Source organism: Aythya ferina (genome assembly GCF_964211825.1).
Source record: "Aythya ferina genome assembly, chromosome: 1".
Lineage (NCBI taxonomy): Eukaryota > Metazoa > Chordata > Aves > Anseriformes > Anatidae > Aythya > Aythya ferina.
This window is the reverse complement of record NC_140296.1, coordinates 165,868,639-165,892,892: the sequence shown is the minus strand read 5'-3', so window position 1 is coordinate 165,892,892 and position 24,254 is coordinate 165,868,639. Positions and strand designations below refer to the sequence as shown.

Sequence of the window (24,254 nt, the reverse complement as noted above, 5' to 3'; positions counted from 1 at the left end):
GTTTTTTTTTTTCCTATTTTTTTTTTTTTAATTTGGTTCCCTTGTTCTGGGAAAGAACCAGAAAAAAAGGGGAAAATTGTCTAATTAACTCTAATTAAAGGCATGGCACATCTACACAGCTACACAGTGAGTCCTGCACGCTAGCTCTACCTGCCATCCCAGTATTCAGTAGGTGCCAAGCTATCTCACTGCCCTCTAGCTAACAAACCTGATCAAGATGTGGGACCTCACCAGTTTTCTTCCCCCTAGCTCAATGCATAAGCAAAGCTGGAGGTCCTCTGGCTTCAGCTGACCACACAGTCTTGCCTTAAAATATCCAGCCCTGACAATTTTTTCTTGTATAGAGATTATTACACAAACATGAAAATGCAGTTGCACTTGCAGGGAGACAGTTTGAAAGATGATATAAACACAGTCCTGGAAAGTGTCTGGAATAGACAGACAAAAGCAAGAAAGGGGTTTCCCCTGTTCCATCTGTTAAAGACATTTTTGACATGAAGACATTTTACCATTCAAGTTATGTAATAAAATGATGCAACTACCCTGAGAGAAAGCACAACAATACCAAGATTTTTAGTTTTAGTTTTTCATTGTATTTTCTGTGGAACATTTGTTTGACTTTTGTAGAGGAGAAAAAAATAAACTCTGTTAGGTAGTAAGTAATTTTTACTTCCTGTGAAAATTTTCAGGATTTAAAAATGAAATTCTTAATTTACATGGGGATTGAAAATTCAATATTAAATATTTCATTAGCCTTGGATCGAGAAAAGAAAATTATGCTGAGTCAGAAATATTTTCAATATTTTAGGGTTAAAATTAGTTGTTTGGATAATGCACAATTATTTAAAGGAGAAAAAAAAATTGTTTTTGTCATACATGTGAAAAATAGACAGGGTTAACTTTTTCCCCTTTATGTTAAACCGGAGATTATTCAGTACTAAGCCTTTCCATGAAAAGATTTCACTTTCAGTAAAGCAACATTAAACAAACAAAACAAAACAAGACATCTCTTGGTCAAATCTATATGGAAACACTCCTCACATTTCATTCTCTTATGTTGCAGTCATGAGTATTACTATATCAGCTAAAATCACACCTCTAACTAACGTAATTACAGTACTATAAAATGTGCCTACCAATATAGTCTATGATGACAGCAGTAGTTAACAGTACATTGATACGAGTGATTTGTAATTTGCACTGTGCCTTTAATTTTTTTAATAGTAGTTTGCATTGTGTGCCATCAACTGAATGTGACAATAATTCTTAGAGAGTTAATCTTTAATATTTAGTTTAGAAAAACAACCACTACCTTTTACTATTGCATATATGGATGGTGAGGTCAATAAGATGATGTGGAAAAGTGTTGAATTTATGCCAAAGATCATATTTATGCAGAGGATGTTAAACATCACATTTAAAATATTAACAGTTTGGCATTAGCTCCTGAGCAACCCCTGCTACTAATACTTTATGTATTTGTTCAGTGACTTAATTTCCAGTGGTTCCAAATACTTTGCCTTTGGCAATATTTTAAGTTTCAGATTTGTCCATATGGGGATATAATGATTGAGTCCAGAGAGAACCATTTATCATGTTGATCTGGCCTCAAAACTAATATATGTACCTAGAGAAAATGGTGTCATTTCTGGAATTATAGCCCCAGTAGGGTTTCTGCAGTTTTATTTTTCTCAAAGGTCTGTTACAAGTGCTATGTCATTTCTAAACTTTTTAAAAGAAAAACCTCCACGTAGGAAAGTATTTTCTCACAACAAAAGCATTGTTTTGCAATGTTAAAAGCAGATATAGTAGGCAAAAGGTTATGTCCTTATTCCTTTGTAAACTGTTGTGGGGGGACTCAGATTATCTTTTAGATACCTGTGGTAATTCTTGTATTCTGGCAAGGCATAAGAAATTATCTTCAGAGAGGCTTAGTCTTTTTCTTCGGTCACTCTACAGCATACACAAGATGGAATGAGTGCTCTATATAGTGAGATATACTAACATAATATAGAGACAAAATCAGAAAGACCAAAGCACAAAATAAGACAGAACTAGCAAGCTACATATATTCTATGCAGAGAAAAGTCTAGGAAAAGAGAAGAGAGAGCTAATAATAAATAATACAAATAAATGATGTGTTGCTTTTATTCTTCTTTGTTGAAGCACGGATTGTGTTTTGATAGCTAAACATCACTAACAGCACACATGCTAAAAGGGAATGAAAAGGTTAAAGATTACTTATAAATTTCTTACATCTTCAATTCACTGGTCCCGATGAACTCTTCACTTATTTGCTTCAGGCAGAGTCTGAATTAGCCCTGTAGTCACAGGGGCTAAATAAGTTTTGAAGGAAAGTGAGGAGGTGGGTTGGGACAGAGAACAAGGTGATTATGGGCAAGGCTTGCTTGACCTCACATTCTTGGAAGGATACAGAGGATGTTAAAACAGATTAAGTAGCAGATGACACGAGGTTTGTCATTAATGCCATTTTAAATAATACTAAGTTGACTTAGTTGCAGGAAAAGAGATTTTGTGAGTCAAGGAAAGGAATGGTCAGAAATCCTGAACTTAGTAGAGCTTTATGCTATTTCAAATAATATTCTCATAGGTGCCTAAACAGGTTGGAAAAGAATTGTCAGAGAAGTGAGAGACAGTTTATTAGATTGAAGCAATGTAATAGGGCAGGATATATTTTCACATATACTAAGTGGAAAATGATGAGGCGATGTCTAAGGGGTTCTAGGTTTAGGTTAAAGACTTTGGGACATCAAGTTTTAAGAAATATTTGTTGCAATTGGAAAGAATACAGAAACAAGGCCAAAATCTCAAGGCACATCTATGTCTCCTGCTACCTCCAAAACAGCCATTACCTGCCACAGAGACAGCAAATGTACAAGTTCTCTGCCACGTGCCCACACACACCTGGCACATCTCAATCCCTCCAGAGATGATCAGATGATGTCACAATGTTGGTCTTCAGGCTATCCACAAAGTAATGCTATGGCATAAACACAGTAAACACAGGCCTCCTGTCAAATGCTGTATCCATATAGCATCAAAGTCTGTTCCAGAAAATTTTTACGTCATTCCATGAAGATCTATTGCTTTGTAATAAGCAGAAAATAGTTTCAGTAAACATTGGCAAAATATTCCTTTTTTTTTTCTTTTTTTTTTTTTTCCCCCCAGCAAAATGTGTATGTCCTTCAGGACTTTTGCCAGTTTTGCACCAGCAGTATTTATTTAGAGAAGTCTACTTCTACTTCCATTGTTATAGCAATGTAACTCCTTATGTGAGAGGACACTTGTATGTCAGTTTACATCAATTTAGAAGGATTAAAATAAGCCAGAGTTCCTCATACTGTAAAATAAAGCTCTCTGCTGGGGTTAACTGGTGAAATATCATTGGTTTAATTGATAAAATTTTCCATGTGGATACATCATCATTAATTAATTCTTTTGATCCTTAATTGCCATTGAGCATTACAGATTTGTATCTTTTTTTCTGCTTGGTCCAAGTGACACAGCAAGGGGTGCGTAAGAATGCAGAAATATAGGACTTTGCTGTGGTCTCATCGGCAATAATGCCTGCATTTTAAGATTAGCAGAGTGGCAGTAGTTTCTAATTGCATAACTGGTTGGCTCCGTTCTACTTCATTAGAATGCAGTTTAGTCTTGAGGACCATGAATATGCATTGAAATCCACTTAAGCTCTTCAAGAATTTCAATTGTTTTGAATTATTGGCAGAGTTGATAGTTGTGTTTTTAAGGTGTGAAACAGCACATCATGTATCAGATTTTGTGGTGTGCTCAACCACTTACAGAAACTCACCTATACGTCCCATATCACCTTGGCTCTGGGTATTCCTTAGCTTGCATTTATTTATTTTATTCCATAGCTTCTCTGCCCAAGGACATTGTACCATGGCCATTCTTTGCCTTTCCCAAGTTGAAATCCACAGCAGGGGCAGGGAACCAAGAACTGTAAGACTTCCTGTATTTCCACCAAGAGAACTTGCAGATGGTTTCAGCAGTGCAAAATAAACAAGGGAATGGAGATAGAGTGGGCTCGATGTTTGAAGTATTTGCAGAAGGAGCTGTTTCACTTATAATCATCTTTATTTGTTTTGAAATTTAGAGATGCGTAAAGGTACATAAAGGAACATCAAGGCCCTATTCTTCTCTGTAAGGAACTAAAAAATACAGGAATGATGCACTGAAATTTACGTTCTGCTTCTACCAACCCTTCTTTGCTCCTGCTTGTTATCTACTGGTGAAGGCAGTCCAATGAAAGCAGGGCACCCAGCACCCCTGGTACAATATAAACAGACCTTTAGCAACAGTGTGAGAACTTTCTTGGGTAGGAAGTATGGTCTTAAGTTACTGTTGCTCTCAGAGGTGTGATTATGATATGTAATACAGAAACTTTATAAAGCCATTTTGTTATTTAATACATACGGTGACATGACATTATGTTCTTACAGGAAAAAAACATTGCCAAACATACTTGATGATAACAAGTTCAAATTCAACCTGATCTGCTAAGTCTTTGAGGGAATGCCCACATTACATTCAATCATGACGAAGACTAAGGGGATCCTTTTTAGGCAGCTCTTTAATGGTGATAGGGTTTGAATTAGGAAAACTCCAGCTGTAGATCCCTGATAATCAGCTGCCCTGCCACTGTTTGTGCATGAATATGGAACAACGTTGCTTTGGTGCCACTTTTCATTTTCCAGACCATGACCTCACTCTGTGAGCTCCACAGCAACAGAAAGCCAAGGGTCTGTATATTTAGCACTCATTTCTTCAAGCTGAGCTGTCATTTGGCTTCTGGCAAGGCCATGCTGTCTCCTAGCAGGTGCCACAACCTTCATCTCTTTTGAAAATCTACTGGTGCATCATAGGAAACTGTGAAAAATAAAGATTCATACTGTGACCATATGATTCTTGCACAGATTGTGGGGAGAAGCCGCAGGAAGGATAGGAATGGTAGGGAAAGACTTCCTTCTGACTTGGACAGTCTCCAAATTGCTATTGACCCAGCTTAGAGCTTGTCTAGTTGAAAAATGAACGTGTGACAGTCCGTGTCCTCTTGTCCCCTTCAATGAGTCAGGAATTTATTGTGAAAGATACATTAAAAAGCATTAAATGACATTCTGTTATGCACACATATCTAGACCTTTAAAATTTGTAATTCTGAACAGTCCTGTTTACTGTATGTCCTTAGGGATTTTTTTTGTTTTAACAGCATGCAGCTTGACAGAAATACACTACCCAAAAAGGGATTAAGGTATATACATTTTTTGAGCATGACTGCTGCTTCTCTGTTTTACTGTAACTTTTTCTACACTTTCACTTTCTTTCTCATTATATTAATTCTATTTAGAACAGTTCATCATACTTAGATTCAAATCAAAAACAAAACAAACAAACAAAAAAGCATAGATTTTGACAGTGGACTTTTTCTTTCCAAGTCTGCTTAGTGAATAAATTTCCTTCTGAGATATATCTTGGAAAGCAAATACTGTTAAGAACACTTTTCTTATGGGATGAATCTTAGGAGGCATTTGATCCTGGAGATCTAAAAGAAAGAACAAGGTATCTTTGCAATTCAATGTAATTATTGAAAGTATTGAGAAAAGCAAAGTTTAACAGGTAGATCTGAACTTGAACTCTGAAGGCAAACACTCATGCAATTTGAATTGAAGACCTACTCAAGTGTAAATCCAGAAAATATTATTTTTGTATCCAAGATTTGTAAGGACAAAATGATCCCTACTCCAATTACTCATCTTGGTCCCTACCTAGCAATGTTGAGTCCCATTCTGCTATTAATTCCCCAGTAATTAGAGCCATCTTCAACACAGAAAACAGAAGTCATCTGCCCACTTCTGTTCTTCATGTTTAAAATAGGGAATCATTAGGTAATTTATCTTGTCTCATCAGGCATGGGAGCTTATGTCCTTAATCCAGGAAGTAGACTTGGCAAGCAAAGGTATATGTGCATGCACACAGACACTCTGCAGCCTTCCAGTCACTGTAATTACACAGCTAAAATCTCACGTTATTAAAAAAAAAAAAAAAAAAACGGTATTTTTTGAAAATTTAAGATAGTGCTCTTCTGCATTGTCCTTTCCTTATAAATAATTTAATTGATTTTCCCATTAGCCCTAAACAATCACTTTGGACTAATGGAAACAGTGGTTGATATGAAGAAGGCATAAAGGGGACCCAACAAGGGTACAGTGGAATGACTGAGGTTTGTGGCTATAAGACTGTAATGGTGGCTGAAAGCTGAAAGTGAAATGGAGTGGAGAAACAGTTTATAGCCATACAAACCTGATCAGTAATTCCAGAAGGACTGTCAGTTTGATTTAATGTACAGAGACCCCCGCCCAAGACCTAGATCCTGAATTCTCCTTTTCCCATCTCTCTGATCTGATAACCACCAGATAACTCTTCTACACCACATTTAGAAGCAAAGATCATTGCTGTCTTTTTGAAAGGAGAAATGAAATAAATATTTAATCAGGACAAGATGTTTTAATGCATTAGAATACTGCATAAAACCCCAAGCACAACATGAGAACTAGAATGTTCATTCAATCTGCTTTCTAAGCAGAAATACTTGTGCTTTATGAGCCTGAGGCCAGAATATCAAAAGCCCCTTCTGTTCTGCTGTTTGGGGAACACTGATATCTCATGACAGTGTTGAAGAAGGTGCTCATTTCTTTGCAGGATATAATGCTAATTGACATGGGCTATTGCAGACATTTCTGAAAACAGTCTCTTGGTTAATACCCACACTACCTGCCCATTTTACTGTTTAACCACTGCCAGAATTGCCCTTCTTCCAGCCCTGCCAAAACAGTCTGGGGCAATGAGTTATCAGTTCTCCTTCTTAGCCCATGTGGCAGTTGCACATGTTTTATTAGATTTTCATAGGAAGCAATCAATCAGTGCTTTGATTTCCAGATTTCTTCCTTCCCAATAGCTTGTTTCTGCAAATTTTTCCTGTCCCTTTCCCTCCCCCAAATTTGGGGCAGGACACAGTGTCAAGCAGGCCATGCATATGAACACAAGTGCTTGTCATTACCAATGCAAACTGCTTTTTCAGAGCTGTTGATCTGTTTCACTCCCTTCATTTAACCAACTGCCCACCTGATGTGGCAGGTATCATTTCATAAGCAGCTACTCACTTTTCCTGGCTTCTAGTCTGTGCATTGCCCATCCTAGCCATGCAGCTCCTAAGCTTTTGCATCACCCTATATACTTCCGCTAGCTTTGCAGTTCTCTCCTGCCAGCTCAGTTGTCTGTTTTCTATGGTTTATCATCATATCTCTTCAAAGAAAGGGAATACTGTTTTGGGGAGGGGGTTGAAACTGAAGGGGTTTCAAGTCTTGTATATTTTTCTGTTCTAACAGGACAGTAAACATTACTTTGGTAAAATCCCTGGTGATAATCACTTCACTAATTAGACTCAATACATTCCAAGGGTTCTGTTTTCTCTAACCAGTAAAGTATATGTATGTCACACCCATTTCTTTCCAAACCTCGTCGTTGTTTTGAGCATGTCAGCTGTGGTTTTTCAGATACACTCCATCGTCCCGGCAGACGAGTCAGGAGGAAGGAAAGGAGTGGCTACGCTCCCATTCAACTGGAGGCCTGCAAGACACTGGCAGTCAGTCCCCGCTTGTTTCTCCTTCAGCTATGTCTTCATCTGCAACTGGAAAATATCACTTTTCCAACCTGGGTAAATGCTATTTCCCTTCACCATTTCTCCCACTTCAGAATAGTACCATAAAATTCAACTGTTCATATATCCTAGTTTGTTAAACTAGATCATTCATTTTAACATCTCTACTGCCATATTTTGGTACTCCAGTAATGGAGAGAAACTCACCAAAGTTTTCATGGAGTAGGTGAGGGTACCTCCTATTTTGTATACAGAAGAAAAAAAAAGAAAGAAAAAAAAAAATAAAAATATTTTCTGTGATTTGCTCAAGGAGACAAAAATCTGAGGCAGAGTAGGAAATTAGCCTTTAGATCAAAGCTACTCCTCTATTAGCCAATCTGAGGATTCACAGAGACAGTAGGATTCTTCCATTTATTTTAGTGGATTTCAACCCAGATGCTAAGCATTGTTTTTCTTCTTATGTACAGGTTTGTTTTGAGGCAGGCTTTTCTAATTTGTTTCAGTGGCTGGACCTAGCTATAGCATTAGGTCCAGTTTAAGTCCTATCCTTTAAGAGAATGTAATATTCTAGGATGTGAGTCACACTTTAGGTTTATTTGATTGCAGGTTAATATTTAGATTTGGTTATTCTGGATCTTACTTCAGGCTAATACAACCCAAATCTAGTTTTATTAATAATTTTATTTTTTCTGTAATGCTTTATAGAAAACCATTTATTTGCACAGCACTGGACACAAACCTAAGTTCACAAAGAGCTATTGTGTTTTAGGTCCTTGCTGTGGAAGTTGCTGCAACCTTTGAAGCATTCACACTTCTGTCACAGCTTATAGCATTTGTAGGTTACAATCACTTGAAAGCAATTTGATCATCCATACAAGCGCTGGTCTTTATTACATATGGGAAAAAGAAGTTGAACAAAGCCACTTTTAAAAATGAAATTGGATGCTGTCTAAGCAAGCCACTGCTTTGGATTTTTTCCATATACTTGCAGGAGACACAGCTGTCTTTGAGCAGTGATTCTCTCACTCTATCATTTTCTGCTTATTACTACCTTCTTTTTCTTTCTTTTCATAGTTCTTGCATTCACATCAGAGAGTAATAGGATATGCTTTTTTAAAAATTATTATTTATTTTGTCTTCGTCCTTTCCTTCTCACCATTATTGTAGCTCCATGGAATAATTGTCTCTCACAGCACAATTTCAGGCACGTCTTGAATGATCTAAAATAAAACTCCAAATACTTAGGTTGAATTTGGATAGATGATTAGCTGCTTCTTCTTGACGCTGTAGTCCAGGTGAACTATAACCTGGCTTTCCTTCCTATGACAAACAGACTTTGTGAAAGCTTAAAGTAGATTCATCAATACTGTTCTGGATTAGAACTATGAGTGACCAGACTATTCCTATTTATTTTGATGAGATTCAGCTGGCCCGTGAAGAATTTTAACTTGATATGGCTATTGGTGCTGCAGAAAATCAAAAGACAGATATGTCCTCCTTATGCCAATAAAGCTTTGGTCTTTACAGTATTTGGTAAAATATTCATACAAGAAAAACTGAAATGCAAATGCTCATTTATTAAAATAGCTGCTTATAAAAAATACTAACAACTTCTTATTCCTTTTTTAACTTTTAACTTTTGAATCTCTCCCATTGATTTTTCTGTCTTGGGCTGTCAAAACGAACAAGTGTTTATTCAGACACCAGCATTACTGTTACCACATGTTTTACAGGATTAGTCTCATATAACTCCAGCTCCTTGGAGATCATCTCTTTCACCTTTCTGTGGCGGCTTTGGATATGGGAATAAAAGCCTTTCATTTTCTTAGCCATGTAAAGTCAGCCTAACCATGCTCTTCCTGCATTGCAACTTTGTGCTGAACCAAAGTTCATTTAATGGAAATGTACTTCATTAATAAAGCCTTGTATTCCAGTGAGCCCAACCAACCTGTCTCAGTTTAACCTTCCTGGACCAAGTATGATGCGTTCAAACAGCATCCCTGCACAAGACACTTCTTTTGATCTGTATGATGACTCCCAACTGTGTGGCAGTGCTACATCCCTAGAAGAGAGACCACGAGCCATTAGTCATTCAGGTTCATTCAGGGACAGCATGGAGGAAGGTAAGACTGATTTATTATTTGGATCAGTGAATAGGCCCCAAAATCTCCAAAGTGTAGTACAATGTTCAAATACTTCTACTGCAACGTGAAAGTTTAGATAATTTTGTGAAACTTCTTTGAATTCTCTTGAGCTAGAAGAAGTATACTTCCTTAGCGAACCCCACAGTGTACTTCCTTACCCTAGAGCACAGTAGATAGTTATTTCCCACAGTAATATGTAATACAGAGTACATCATACTATACTACTTCATGTGTCCCAGAAATTTGAGGGGAAAGGATGCCATTCTTGGAAAATTATTTTGTTCCATTTGCACCAAAATTTCAAGTGTCTTAGCATACCTTGACTACTGTGATTCCATGCTTTTTTAGTCCTACTTCTGCTTTTTTTTTATGCCTTTTTTTTTTTTTTTAAGCCCGTGTCACTTACAATCCCTTGTCTTTTGTGGTCATTTAATTTCCTTACTTCCCTGCAGCCTTCTACAGCAAACACAATGAATTTCTGCATCTAAACTCCGCCATTTAATCTAACCAAGTTGCTGCCTTTATGCAGATCATTAGTCTTTCTTGTTTCTCTAATACTATACAACACCTGGAATTTGAATATTATTTTTTTGGATTTGTTTTGTGTTTTGTTATTGTAGTTATTTTGTTGTTTGTTGGTTTATTTTCTTTTTTAACCCCAGAGCATTTAACAAGTCTTAACTAAATGCATGGTAACATTTTCTTCTAACATTTCTGTTAAATCTGATCATCTGCAGGATTCTGTTAAGTACTAATTTCTCACGTCCTTTAATTTAAAAAAAATAAAATATAAAATTTCATGGAGATTCATTCTCTCCCGTCTTGCTTACTGCTAAGCGATGACAATATAAATGGTCTTTAAAACAAGCAAATTAAAAATATATATAAAAAATAAATCTTCCGCTAACCCAAAGCTCATAGCTATGGGATAAAGAGGAAAAAAATGAGTTGTAGGTGAAATAACGGACAAATAACACTTTTACTTTTCAATTTTTTCTTCTTCATTTCAGATGATATGTCAGGCAGACATCTGGGTATGTAATACTAGCAGTAGGGTGCAGGACAGATCAAGCTGTGAGTTGTCAGCACATCCTCTGATGGCTGACTGCACAAAAGCATATCACCTAATTCAAGGACAGAGGTGACTACAGACCCTTTGCTGAGGAATAGGTGAATTGTCAAAAGAAACAGTGAAAGAGTAATAGAGAAAACAAGGGAAATAAAAAGGCATAGAAAAAAAGAGGTATTAAATGTAGAATTTCAGTAATGGGTCATCAGTGACTTTGAAAAAAGCTTTTTCATTGGTCATGTCTCATATCCAGCTAGAATGGATAACCGCAATCAACCACGGTAAATGGAAGTCAGTGCAGCAATAATAAACGGTTTTCAGGACTTCATGGTAACTAGAGATTATGAAATTATGTTGTTGGAAGGCCAAAAGTATTTTATTTAAAATATTAGTTCTAAGGAAAATTTTAGTAAAACAAATCTGGTAATGGGTAGAACCACTGAGTACAAAAGCAGAATGGGAACTTAGCTGAAAGTTTAAAAGCGGAGGATGAAAACCTGGTCTTGACTGCAAGCAACAGGATTTCAGGGATGACCACAACTTTGTAAATAATTACCCAGTTACCAAATTAGATTTAAAGTCTTTTTGACTAATCCAAGTATTCTTGTATTGCCAGTTTGGCATACAGACACCTTGACAGACAGAGAGCTATCTCAACAAAATAGTATATTTGTCATACAATGGCAGAGTATAAATATTAAACAAGTTTCTTTTGAAACAAAAATTAAAAGAAGTAATGAAATAAATCATATTTAAAGTTTTCCGTTAATGTGTCTGTCCTTAGAGTGTTATAAGAAGCAGAAGGGGCAATTTGGTCTTAGTTTAGTCTTCACTCCACATTTTCAGAGAGGCCAGGAACAACTTTTTAAGGTGAAGTCCTTCAATCTTCACTCTGGTCTTGAGGCAGACTCTACAGGTGATTAATGGATGTATGTCACCACATCTTGCAGTATCCCTTCACACAAACTACAAATGCCAGCATGCACTGGTCTGTATTGTGCTGAAGAGGGAAACCTGCTGAGCAAATCCTGGGAGCTCATCCTGGGGAATGTGAATGATTTTGCTAAGCATATTCTTTTGTAAAAGCAGTTTGCTGAGCTTTGGACAGGTATATAAACAACTCAATTTTTGTTTTCTATAAAGACTGTATTTATCAGATGATTTGTTGTCAAAACAACAAAAGAGATGTTTGGTTTGCTGGTAATAATGCTGAATCTCACTGGCTCACTCTCCTACCTAGCATGCATGAAAGTGCTTTTTCTGTATAAACAATCTTTTCAAGTGCAAGAAAAAATGTCAATAGCTTTTCCATACCGATAACTTATAACTACTCTTTGTGGAAAATTGTTTCTCATTTTAAAAATATGTTTAGTTATTGAGCTACATGGAGGAAGTTTTATGCTTCCATCAATATTTCATGTTATTTTCCTTTTTTTTTAAAGTACACGGGTCCTCATTATCACTTGTCTCCAGCACATCCTCTCTCTACTCTACGGTAAGTATTGACATTTTAGAAAGAAGTTCTGTCTGGCGCTGTGCTTGTTCGTTTTTTCATAAAACTTTTAATAGTTTGAGGTTTAGAAGGATTAAAATTGCACTGCAATAAAGCAAGAACATTTGGTATTATTGTTATTCTATTTTAAAATGTTATTTCCATCTTTTTAAGTGATTGATTTAAAACTGCTCAAAATTGCCTAATGTATATTTTGAAAGCTAGAAAGAAGGTAATAATCTAGGACTTTCACTTCAAGGGGGACCTTATGTTATTGTAGTTAATAATGCTGAGTGCTTTTGCTCATTTTCAGCTATTTTTCTAATTGCACAATTTACAACGTGTTTTTGTCTTGCTGCTGCTTGAGGTGCATTTCTTTAAAAATACAAGATTGCTTCAGGATAAGGGAGATAAAATGTTCAGGTTAAATGTCTATTGATCTTTGTTGAAAATGACAGCATTATTTCTAAAAAGGAGAATGTCTTAAAAATGATTAACCTTAGTTAATTAGGTAATTAGACTAAGTAATTGTCAACTGTATTCTCCTGTCTCAAGCAGAAGCTATTTTTTCCTTTTTTTATTTAATTATCTTTATATATATATATATATATATATATATATATATATATATATCTTCTGTGAAACTTTTTGTTTCTGTTCTTCTGCTAACAAGAAATCATCCAGATGGGATGAGTTAAACACATTTTGCCATTCTCTTGCTAATACATTACGGCTGCTTTACAATCTATTTGCTAACCACAATTACATGCTGTAGTTACCCTTTTGTCATGAGAGAACAACCCTCTTATACCATGTGTTCATAAATAGTTTTCTCCTCTCCATATTTTTAGGTGTTGAATAGTGTCAGTTGTCATGTCCAGGCCAAAATCAGTTCTTGCCTGAGAATACCCAATCCATGCAAGCTGATGCCACTGTACCACTTATACACCTGATAGCTCTATGTCTATGCTAAACTTGTGCTAGCCTGGAAAGAGGGTAGTCAAACATCTACCACAATGGTTTCCTGAGAAGAAGGGGCAGGGGAAGGGGCAGGGGAAGGGGCAGGGGAAGGGGCAGGGGAAGGGGCAGGGGAAGGGGAAGGGGAAGGGGAAGGGGAAGGGGAAGGGGAAGGGGAAGGGGAAGGGGAAGGGGAAGGGGAAGGGGAAGGGGAAGGGGAAGGGGAAGGGGAAGGGGAAGGGGAAGGGGAAGGGGAAGGGGAAGGGGAAGGGGAAGGGGAAGGGGAAGAAATTATGCAGATTAATTTTTTTAACAAAAAAAAAAAAGGAAGGATGAAAAAAATTAGGAATATAGCTATATATGGGAAATGCCTCAATAAGAACAATACAGTTAAAATTGTTATGCATGCAGTGTCTAGGATCTATCCCTTTGCTCTGGTGTCCTGCTCATGCTTCCACTGCTCCTCTGGGTCAATGGCTCCAGTCTGGGAAGAGTGGGGATGGCAAGGTGTCAGCATCCCAAGTTCTTTGCTGGGAGGAGTATGCTTGCTTGTGGTTTCTTCCACCATGTGTGATAGGACAAGGGGGAATGACTGTAAACTAAAAGAGGGTAGGTTAGATTAGACATAAGAAATTCTTTACTCAGAGGGTGGCGAGGCATTGGAACGTGTTGCCCAGAGTTGTGGATGCTCCATCCCTGGAGGTGTTCAAGGCCAGGCTGGATGGGGCTTTGAGAGACCTGGTCTAGTAGAAGGTGTCACTGCCCATGGCAAAGGGGTAGAACTAGATGATCCTCATGATAGTAGAGAATGGTACTTTTCCTGTAAAATAAACTTCATACTGCTTATCCAACTTCATGATGTAAGCCAGCAGAATAGCTTCTGAAACTTCTGGCTGTAAATTCACAGTGTAGCTAAGCCTCCCTCCTAAAATTATGGATTATGCAGACAGGATAATAAAAGTTATAGAAAAATCTTTAAAGGACAAGGAAATAATTAATATGATAAAATGGCTACGGTTGATTCTCTAGGGATGATTTTTGATCAGAATTTCTCCTGCTTGATCCTTCTGATCCTGTGAAAAATGTTTAAACTTTTCAGCAATTAATCAGGAGATGAGGCAGAAGTGGAGCAGAAAGATGAAAAGTAGGCAATCAGTATCAAATCATCTGAAAGTATAATAGAAATACTTAATTTTTCAGTGATGCTGTGCAGTGTCCCATTGCCTCCATGAAGGGATAGCTTCATAGCATTATGGCACACCTAGCCACACACGTGTCCACATTCAGCTATTATTGGATTCAAGAAAGAATACAAAAGCTGGGTGTTTTATTTTGCTTACACAGGCCAACATCACTCAGCAGGAACTCCAAAGTAGCTGCCTTTCCATAAATGTCTCAGTCAAAGCCATTTATTAGGTTCCTCAAGCATTACCTTAAGCCTTAATGCTAGTGTTTTTCTGCAGTCTAATCACTGGAGGGTTTCAGACAAAGTACAAAATAAAGATCTTTACATATTATTATCAGAGGATGGCTGAAGAGCTTGAAATTACACTCAGAAGATTGATTCTTTGGGAATTAGGATATGAGATTCAGAAAAGACACTTCATGATTTGCTGCTATTGCAATGAGTAAGTCTGATGAGACATCTTCTGCATTCACTAGTATTTTCTGAATGTACTGGCTTTTTTGCGGGGTTGCATTTGGGTTTTCTAAACGTACTTGAATAGACTAGGAATCTAGCTAGCGGAGATATACACATACAGAGACATACATTTAATTTCACGAAAAAGTATGCTATGTAACTGGACATAGTAGACTCCAGGACTGAAATACTGATCCTATTTTGGCAGCCATCTAGCTCTCCAAGAAGTTGAAAAAGCTGTGTGGTAGTGTAAATTATGATAGGTTGTCTCCAGTTTTAATCTCCTCCTGCTCAGTAGGTGAGACACTGCTATTTGCATATCTTTAGTTAATTGCTCTATTTCTTACACTGGCTTTTCAGCATTAGCTACACTTAGAATCCCCAGAATTCATTAGCTGTGCTAAGCCAAGCTCAAAGGAGATGTGTAAGGACATGTCATTTGTATGCTAATACTGTAAGACTTCAAAAAGAGAAAAATATATTGCAAGGATTGGATGCTTAGATATGATAGAGAAGTAAAGGGAGGAAAAGAACATGATTTCCTTTTAGAGCAAATTTCTAAAGTTGTGAGCCAATGACTAAGTGCTGGATTACAATGGTGTCAGCATGAGCTCTTAAGTGAAAACTTCTCACTTGTATTTGGTTTTCTGATTTTATTTTTTAAGTTGAAAATACACCCAGCAACCTCTTATTTCTTTTTCATTTACTTCTTCCACTGTCCACAAATGATGTCTTGTAGCAGCTCTCTCTTTGACCTCTAGGGAGAGTGGCAACACTTCCCTGTATGCTGAGGAAGCCATCTGCTAAAACATGCAGCATTTCCTTCGCCAATGGAGCCACAGTGGTCTGAGGATGAAGGACAAGTTCTCTATGTGGCAGTTTCAGTAACAGAAGACCAAGTCTTTTTATTTTATTTTATTTTATTTTATTTTATTTTACTTTACTTTACTTTACTTTACTTTTTGCTTTTCTTGGCACAGTAGAATTCATAAAGATGCATAGTCTTTCTTGATCCTTTGATGACTTTTCATACACTACATGTTTGAAGTAACAGTAATGAGAATAGATTTTCAAAATTTTCTGTAGGCAGATCCCATTTCTGTGAATATAAATTAGAAAGCTAATGTCAGTAAGTGTGTCACATCAGTGCTGGCAAATAATCACTATTCTAAATTGTTCCCATTTAGTGATTGTAGGTGTTAGAGTAGCTTCAGCTAAGTGTTGCACAGAAATATCACAGCATCTCAGTCTTTTCAGGAACTATTAACAGATAAACATTTATTGAAAGAGGCATTTTCTAAAAGTCTTCTCCCCCTGCATCAGGTTAAGAAATTAAATATTTCTGTAATCAGTTATTAAAATTCTAACAACACAGATATTGTGCTTAACACTGGCTCAAAAACAAACCCCAAAATAGTTATTTTCATTTGTAATAACACAGATACTGACTAACGTGAATTTTCTGAGGAACTCATCTTTTTCTTTTTACTTTTTTTTTTTTTTTAAGTCTTTCTAGCATTATTTACATCTAATTCTTTTACATATGTTTTTCTTTCATTGATTACTAATCTTCCAGACAATGTCAGACTGTTTCTTTGAACTTGGCCCACCTCAGATCATGGAGTGCATTGATTTTCAGTACACTCACTGATAATTATTTTATGTTACCAAATGGTTTCTTCTCATGCCACATCTTTCCTTTCCACTAGAATTTCACTAAAGCAAGATTTTTTCTGTCTGCCAAATGCCTCCTAAATTAGACTACTCCCCTGCTAACAAATTAAATTACTTTTATCTTAGCAGACATTCAAAGGTATGCTTTGTAATGATTTTGTTTTTTCACTTGTTGAAAAAGACTAATGAATAAATAAGAAGCTTAGCATCATTATACGACACATTACATAACAAAGAGGAAAATATCTACAATTATAAAATACTAGCAAATTTAAGTTAAAACTTTAACGAGCCCTGAGAGATCTTAATATTTTGGTCAGTACTCTGGAATACATTACTTGAAAGTTCAAGTAGCCCTCTCCTCCCACCTTCCTCCGTATATGTTTTCCTGGTATGCTGCCAACTTCTCTTAGCAGGGATTAGTCGGTTAGGATTATTGTTCGGTATACAGTTAAGCAAATATAGTTGTAGGAGCTGTAATAATCATTACGGTATAAAAGTTCACTTGTACAGACTAACGTACATGAGTGACAGCATAGCAAATATTCTTTCCTATCTTAGAAATGTAGTTCTAAGTAGTTCCGTTGCAGTTCTGTTACTGTTCCTCCTTTATCCACTGTTTTGTCCTGTCAGTATGCTGGCAAACTCTTTGGGTTTTCAGCTGGAGCCTCTCTGAGTAAGTTGAAAGGAATTCCATTTATTGTTTTTACTGCATACCTTCCTTAAATGTAACAGATCTGTGAAGCTATTCATTTCACTTCAGAGCTGCTGGCATTTATTATCTATTACCTCAATTATGTTGCACATTATTTCTAAGTCATTTCTTCTTTGTTTTCTTGCAGGCAGAAGAAAAGGCACATTCAGAGGTAAGAACTTTTCTTCATTTTTACAGTTGTGTATTTTTATGATGTTACTTAGAAGTTTACTGTGTATCTGATATGGCTAAAATTCTGAGATGCTGGTAAAAGGACACCTCATGTAGCAGCTGCACTAGAAGTTATTTTCTTAGTGTTGTGCTGATACTTCCTGGCTGAGGATCTGGAAAGGTGAAAAGAATCAATGAGGATTGGGCTGCTGAGTGGAGGAGTTGTGATATGTCTGATCTCAGACTTAAATCAACTCTGTACTGGATCTAAGAGACTAAGCAGTTCAAGGTAATGTGCTGCCTTTCAGGAGCGAAATACTTAGAAGGTTCACTTTGAACTTCTATCACTTACATTTTGCTTTATATTAAATTTCTGAAACTGACCACTTCAATGTATTTCAGAGAAACACAGATTGATTTCAGATATAAATCAAATCTGACGTGGAAAACAGCTCACAGTGTATAAGAATGGGTGACAGGAGTGGGTCAGCAGCTGGATACAATTACAGCCTTTCTCAAAATGAAGTACTGGTTGTATTAAAAGGGCACCAAGGATTAGAAACAATAAAATGCAGCACCAAGTGGTGCACTTCCACTTTACCAAGCTGTATGCTTTCAGACTCCTGCATTTATTCTGCTCTTATTTTAACTATTCTGATCACATAAAAAGTCAACCAAAAGTTACCTTAAGAAGGTTGAACAAATAAACATATTCTTCCTTAAGCAGTCTATTTCAATATATTTTTCCTGAACTTTTTTAAACTGCTTTCTCTGAAAGTTAAAACAAATGAGCTAAAAAGGTGTGTCATAGCTCAGTAGTGTAAAAAACAATTCCTTAATTCATTTGCCTTCATAAAGAAGCAACACATGGAACATTTATTTTTCATATTCTCCTACGTGGGGAGTTTTTCTAATATCTAGATGTGCTCTGTGAATGCTCTTGCAGGAGATGCTGAATAGCACTTCTGAGAACTGACTTTGTATACTTGGAGGAATGTGATGAAAGTGTAGCCTAAGCAGGCAGCTCAAATAATTGCTATTGAATACCAAAAGAAATCTTGGAAGAAAAAAAAAAAGGGGGGGGGGGGGGGGGGCAGACCAGGAGAGAGAACAGCTCAAATATGTCTCATTTACTTTGAGACAGTGTAAATGACATAGGCATTTTTGTATCACAAATGTACAGGAACTATTTCACTTTTAAAGTGTATGAAGTATTCCCTGTTGATTTTCACAGGAATCATAAAGTCAAAATACTTAAATAGTCCTTATTAGTGGAGATATTAGTATGAGAATGCCATGTGCTCCCTTTGTTAGGCTGGCTTTAGACATTTTCCTTCACTAGTCTGCAGTAATTCCTTTTACGTCTGAGTATGAAAGGGGTTCAAAGTGAAACGCTATACTGTACTTAAGTTTAGTGCAATGCCTGAAGTCCCAGTAAGATCTCAAGTAGGGTTAAATTCACTTAAAATGATGTGCTAGTTTCATGCTTCATATCTACCCTGGCTGAAATGCAAATGAATGTTTTTCTTAAGTATTCTATTGTTCATAAAAGGTTACAGGATCTTTGAATTTAGTTTATTTTTATGTCATCATGCACATCTAAATCTATATATATGTATTTTTTTAAGTTGGCCAGAGAGTTTTTGGAAAAACAAAACAAAAACAAAACAAATAAACAAACAAAACAGACATAAGCTTTAAAGAAGCTATATGTTTGAATCAAATGTAATTTGGGAACTATTGTGTTAGAAAAATATTACTGTACCCCATGATCCATGAAGTAAAAATCTGCCTGAGATTGCCATTGAAACCATCTTCATACCAGGCAGTGGAGGAGTAGCTTTTGCACTTCATCTGCATCTAATGCAGACATTTAACATATGTTATTGAATAATATGTCTACAGTCAGACAAGGTGAACTTCTTGCAAATTCCTTCATATTTCACAATTTCAGGCCTCAGCCAGTGCTGCTGTTATTGGTTGCACTAAGAATATGTTTGGAACCCACATGATTTGGTAAAAAAAAAAAAAAAAAAAAAAAAAAGTGACATTTGCATATGTAAACAAAACAGCTGGAGCAGAATTAGGTCATTACTTTTATTAATTAGTATTTTTTTAAGTTTTGTGATTAAAACATGTGGAACTAAGGTATTGTTTCACATGTTTAGTGATCACATATTAGCAGTACAAAAAATGCAACAAAAAGAAATTCCTGAAATACTGACAACAGCATTTTTTTATCTAGCAAATTCAGAAACTACGGAGAGAGCTGGTTGCATCACAAGAAAAAGTTGCTACACTTACATCTCAACTTTCAGCAAATGTAAGTATTTTTGCTTTTGATGAAAAATATTTTCAGATGGGTTAATTACTCTTATTTAATTCTTATATCAAGATGTAAGCTGGCAGACTTCTGTTTATTTATCTTGGTGTTTTTGAAATTAATTATTTGATTTAATATATACACAATGGAAATAGAAAATAATGTTCTGCAAAGATCAATGGTTATAATTTTTTTTTCTTTTGTTATTACCTGTCCTCTAAGGAGGAATTTTAAGTGTGATAATTGGTGTCTGGCAATTTTCACTGTATTCTTTACAAGTAAAAAAGTGGCAGACTCATGCTTAGTGACAGAAGCACCAACCCTTTTTATCTGGGTCATTTAAAATCCTTTTGAAAGGTATAGAGATGCACTCACTGTGGATCAGAGAGAAATTAAACACTGTGACTGAACAGTAATGCTGAAGTACTCTGTTCCATTATATGTCATCCAAACTATCAAGACTCTAAAGCTTATTACAGATTTTGAGTCACAGTAAAGATTCTGTCAGTTTTGTGGGTATTAAACTGCTACAGCCAGTATGGTACTGCATTTTTTAAGTTGAAAAGCAACTTTTCCCTGACATATGAAATGTTACAAGCACCAAAAATATAGCTGTATCAGTTTCAGTAAAGGTGATGCAGTTTTGTACAAAAAAATAAAATAAAAAAAAAACAGGAAATTCTAACAAATGCTTTATTAAATTTTATTGAAAAAGAGACTACTGGAAAAAAATCTCAGTGTGAATTTTCCTTTATTCAGTGTCTTCAAGATTAATTGATTTGATTTCCACTAAGATGAAATTTCTGTTCTCAGATATGAACATGCAAGGTTTCATTCTGGTATTGATGAATGTAGAAAATTATATATAACTTAATAAGACACACTCTGGATAGCAGCAGATTTGTCTGTGCCTGTAGAGTAGGAACGGAGGACTAGAGAAGAAGGTATTGGACAGCGAATATAGTCATGTCATTGCAGGAAACTACACATTTTAATAGTAGTATCTAGGACTTTTTCAAGCTCTATCTTAACAAAACAGACTGGAAGAACCTCATTGATGATTTAGAAGCCTAGTTACCAATCAAAAATAAAATAGAGCAATAATTCTTACCTGCTTTGTAAAGCATGTTACAATTTATGGATTAGACCTTGTTAAAATATTAAAGAAATGCCATTAGTATTTTTTGGTTTATGGTGCTATAAGAATCTGGGACATGTAGCTTTCATAAACTCCACTTGGACAATTGCACCAAGATAAACTGCAGTTTGTGTCACATCTAGTGTGTCCACAGACTTGAATGTTGGTTAACCTTTGAACTGTAAATTACTAGACTTCCTTAAATTCTCAGTTTAATATTTTATCTTTACTTTTCAAAGTTGTCAATGATTTGTATAAACATAAACTTCGTCAAAACAAAGTGAGAAGCATAAGAATGGGTGCATGGCCACACAAATGCATTGATCCTACCTGTAAGAGCAAGGAATGATTTTGTCACTTTGTCACTTTGTATGTGACAATAATTCTGTAGTTCTCTCCCATTCAGTTCCAGTCTTTCCTCAGAATCAAGTTTTTTTGTTTTGTTTTGTTTTGTTTTGTTTTAAAAAAAGAAAGCAAGGAGACACAACCAACAAAAGAACAAACATGAATTGAGCATGAATTGGGCATGAATTGAGAATGTTGATAGAATTCATTATAGTTACATTTCACAAAGATAAACCCTGAAAAATATAGAGTGATGTGAAAAGAAAAACAATATACAAATGTATATAGAATTCACATGCTACAATAACTGTGCTGATATAGAACTCATGAAAACTGGGCTATTTCACCAAGAGTTCCCTGGTGTTCCTTCCAATTGTCATACATTAGTAATATGAGTTATTGAACGTATCAGAAAATAATGCCAGATAGGTAATGCGATCTACAGTTGTGCTTGGTTGCTATGGCTTCAGATGAAGTTACCAGCCAGTTACTGATCAACTGCTGTACAGCGATTTTTAAATGTGATTCAGGATATAACTATAGTTATCATTCCCAAGGAAAGCAGAGATGCAGTTGCAAGAGAGCATCATTATACATTTCAAGAAAGCAGGTCCCTGATGTCTTGGGCAACCTGTAGAGCATCTTTCTTCATAATGTAGATGTACTGAGTATTTAGCTCTATAAATACTGCCATTATTTTCGAGCAATTATTTCAGTCTGTGTAGCACTGTGTTCATGCTGGGGGAAAATAATTTCTAGTTGTGTGAAAGCTGCTTAATCCCTTTGGACTGCCACACTTGAAAGTGAAGAAGAGCTATCTTAGCCCTTTCTGCTGTGGTCAGGTTGCTGCAAAGAACATTTGTATGTCTGGAGCATTATGGATTTCCAGTCTTTTCTGACTTCTGAGGATAAATCAGTGAAGCAAACAATACTGGAATCCTGCAGTATTCGTAAATTAAAAAAAAAAAAAAAAAAAAAAAAAGATTTGGAGCTGGGTTATTCATTTGGGAATTTATAGCCAGCATGTATATCCTGGGTGTGGGGTTCTTTCTCTTGTATATTTTAGAACTAAAACGTCGATCACATTAATCATCTTTGCCAGGCTAGGCAATTCTTCATTTGCCCATCCTGAGATCAACAAACTAAAGCCAATGCTGAACAATCAGAAGAGCCTAGCCAGCGTCTTGTGTAGTCACTAGAAAACCTCATGCTCTCCACAGGGTGCTTTTCCTTCTACCAAGAACACATGGCTGCAGCAGCTCTGCCTTGTGATGGGGAGCATGGGGAAGAGGGCTGTGGAGGTCCTGTGCTCAGGTGCCTCTACTAGGGCTGGTCTGAGAGCCCCTGTGCTGGTGGTAACTCAGGGCTCTTGGTACCATGCCTCATTCCACTGTGTGGGCAGAAAACAGATTGCACTTCTCTCCTTCCTTTAGTTCTGAACAGAAAGCACCAGCAGATTCTTTGTTGCTGTTGTGTTGAAGTTGAAAGATGATGTTTAGGTGTCAGATGTTTAGGATATGTCCTTCTTCAGCAATGCTGTAGCTTTTAATAAAGCAACAAGTGCAACAGGATAAGAGGATGTTCCCCTGTGCAGCTGAGCCACTAAGGCCATTGTTCAGTTGATTTTGCCCACTTATGTCCAGTCTCCCTGGTAATACTTAGAAGTATTGCCTATGTCTCTGGCTAGTATTCCTTTGTGTGGAGTAAACACTGTGGTTTCTAATAACAATACCATTTCAGAGAAACTTAGTCAAGCTAGAAACATGGATACATTTTGGATTTTGTTGTGGTTATTTTTCCAAACTAATTCTGCTGCACATGTAGGAAATAAGATGGGCTCGATCTGTTGTATTGGGTGGGGATGTGGTCCAATGGACTTCCCAACATGTAAGAGGATTACAGCCCATAGCTTTTCCACCAATCTAAATTAAAAGGTAAAACTTTCAACAGGACACTTAGAAAAACTGTATGCATGTGCATCTATTTTTACCTATCCAGAAGTACCACATTTGTAAACCTGAATGTGCTTGTGTGTATATATATACATGCATGCATGCCATATGTTGTGTAAAAGTTAACTTAGTGCTGTTCTTTTGAATGTGTCATCCACCTTCTAATCTATATCCATGGAGACAGTCCTTAAATTCTGAACCTATAAGCAACTCTAAATCTGATCCTGTTAGCACGTGGGTTTTTTAAACAGTAGTGGAGAAATCTCTCCTTCTTCCAAATCCACAACATGTGGAATTCCCTCAAAATTAAACTTCTCAGGAGCATGAACCTTCAAGGCTTCAATTTGTCCATGCATGAACAAGGGATTTAAGAACCTTCACAATGAAAACGTTCTTTAAAGAAAAGTATTGCTAGTTATCATATGTAAATATTTTGGGGATGTAGTCATGAGATACATCCTTTACAAAAGCAAAAACGTAAAAGCTTTACACAATAAGCCTAGTTCTGAGTTCTTTCCCTGTTATTTCTGGTACAGAAGATGTAAAGAACACTTTCATGTAAGTCCAAAGGATCAAAGGAGACTATATACATTTGTTAGTACTAATTCTGTCAGTCCTTTGAGCACTTTATGTAAGTAAATCCAATGAAGTGTCAATAAAACATCATGAATAAAATCCAGCTTGAAAACAGAGTGTATATACAACCTTTTAATTGTGATATGCCCTATGAAATTCTGTCTAATTACAAAATTGATATTTCAAAGCAAGTGATTATATACTTTTCATAAAAATTATGAAAGTAATTAACAAATATCTGATATAATATGACAAACAGAAAAACCCAGGTGGGCTTTTAATTTTCATGAGCTCATTCTGTCTTAGCAATTTTGTCTATAAAATAGATCTGGTTTACTAGCATATCATTTATCTCCTAATCTAACAGGCATATTTCAT

At 36.2% G+C, this 24,254-nt stretch overlaps 1 protein-coding gene across 10 annotated transcripts in view; it reads left to right on the top strand.

The window, feature by feature from the left end:
* NAV3 (neuron navigator 3) overlaps positions 1-24,254 on the top strand; it is a 557,486-nt gene that overhangs the window by 497,722 nt on the left and 35,510 nt on the right. For 8 of the 10 annotated variants that reach the window (XM_084516198.1, XM_084516196.1, XM_084516194.1 and 5 more), the window contains 6 exons: positions 5,252-5,293; positions 7,596-7,756; positions 9,634-9,822; positions 12,355-12,407; positions 17,520-17,543; positions 19,788-19,865. In XM_084516198.1, the coding sequence (XP_084372324.1) occupies positions 5,252-5,293; positions 7,596-7,756; positions 9,634-9,822; positions 12,355-12,407; positions 17,520-17,543; positions 19,788-19,865 (547 nt within the window). The remainder of the gene's footprint in view (positions 1-5,251; positions 5,294-7,595; positions 7,757-9,633; positions 9,823-12,354; positions 12,408-17,519; positions 17,544-19,787; positions 19,866-24,254) is intronic. The other 2 variants (XM_084516191.1, XM_084516195.1) reach the window with 1 other exon arrangement.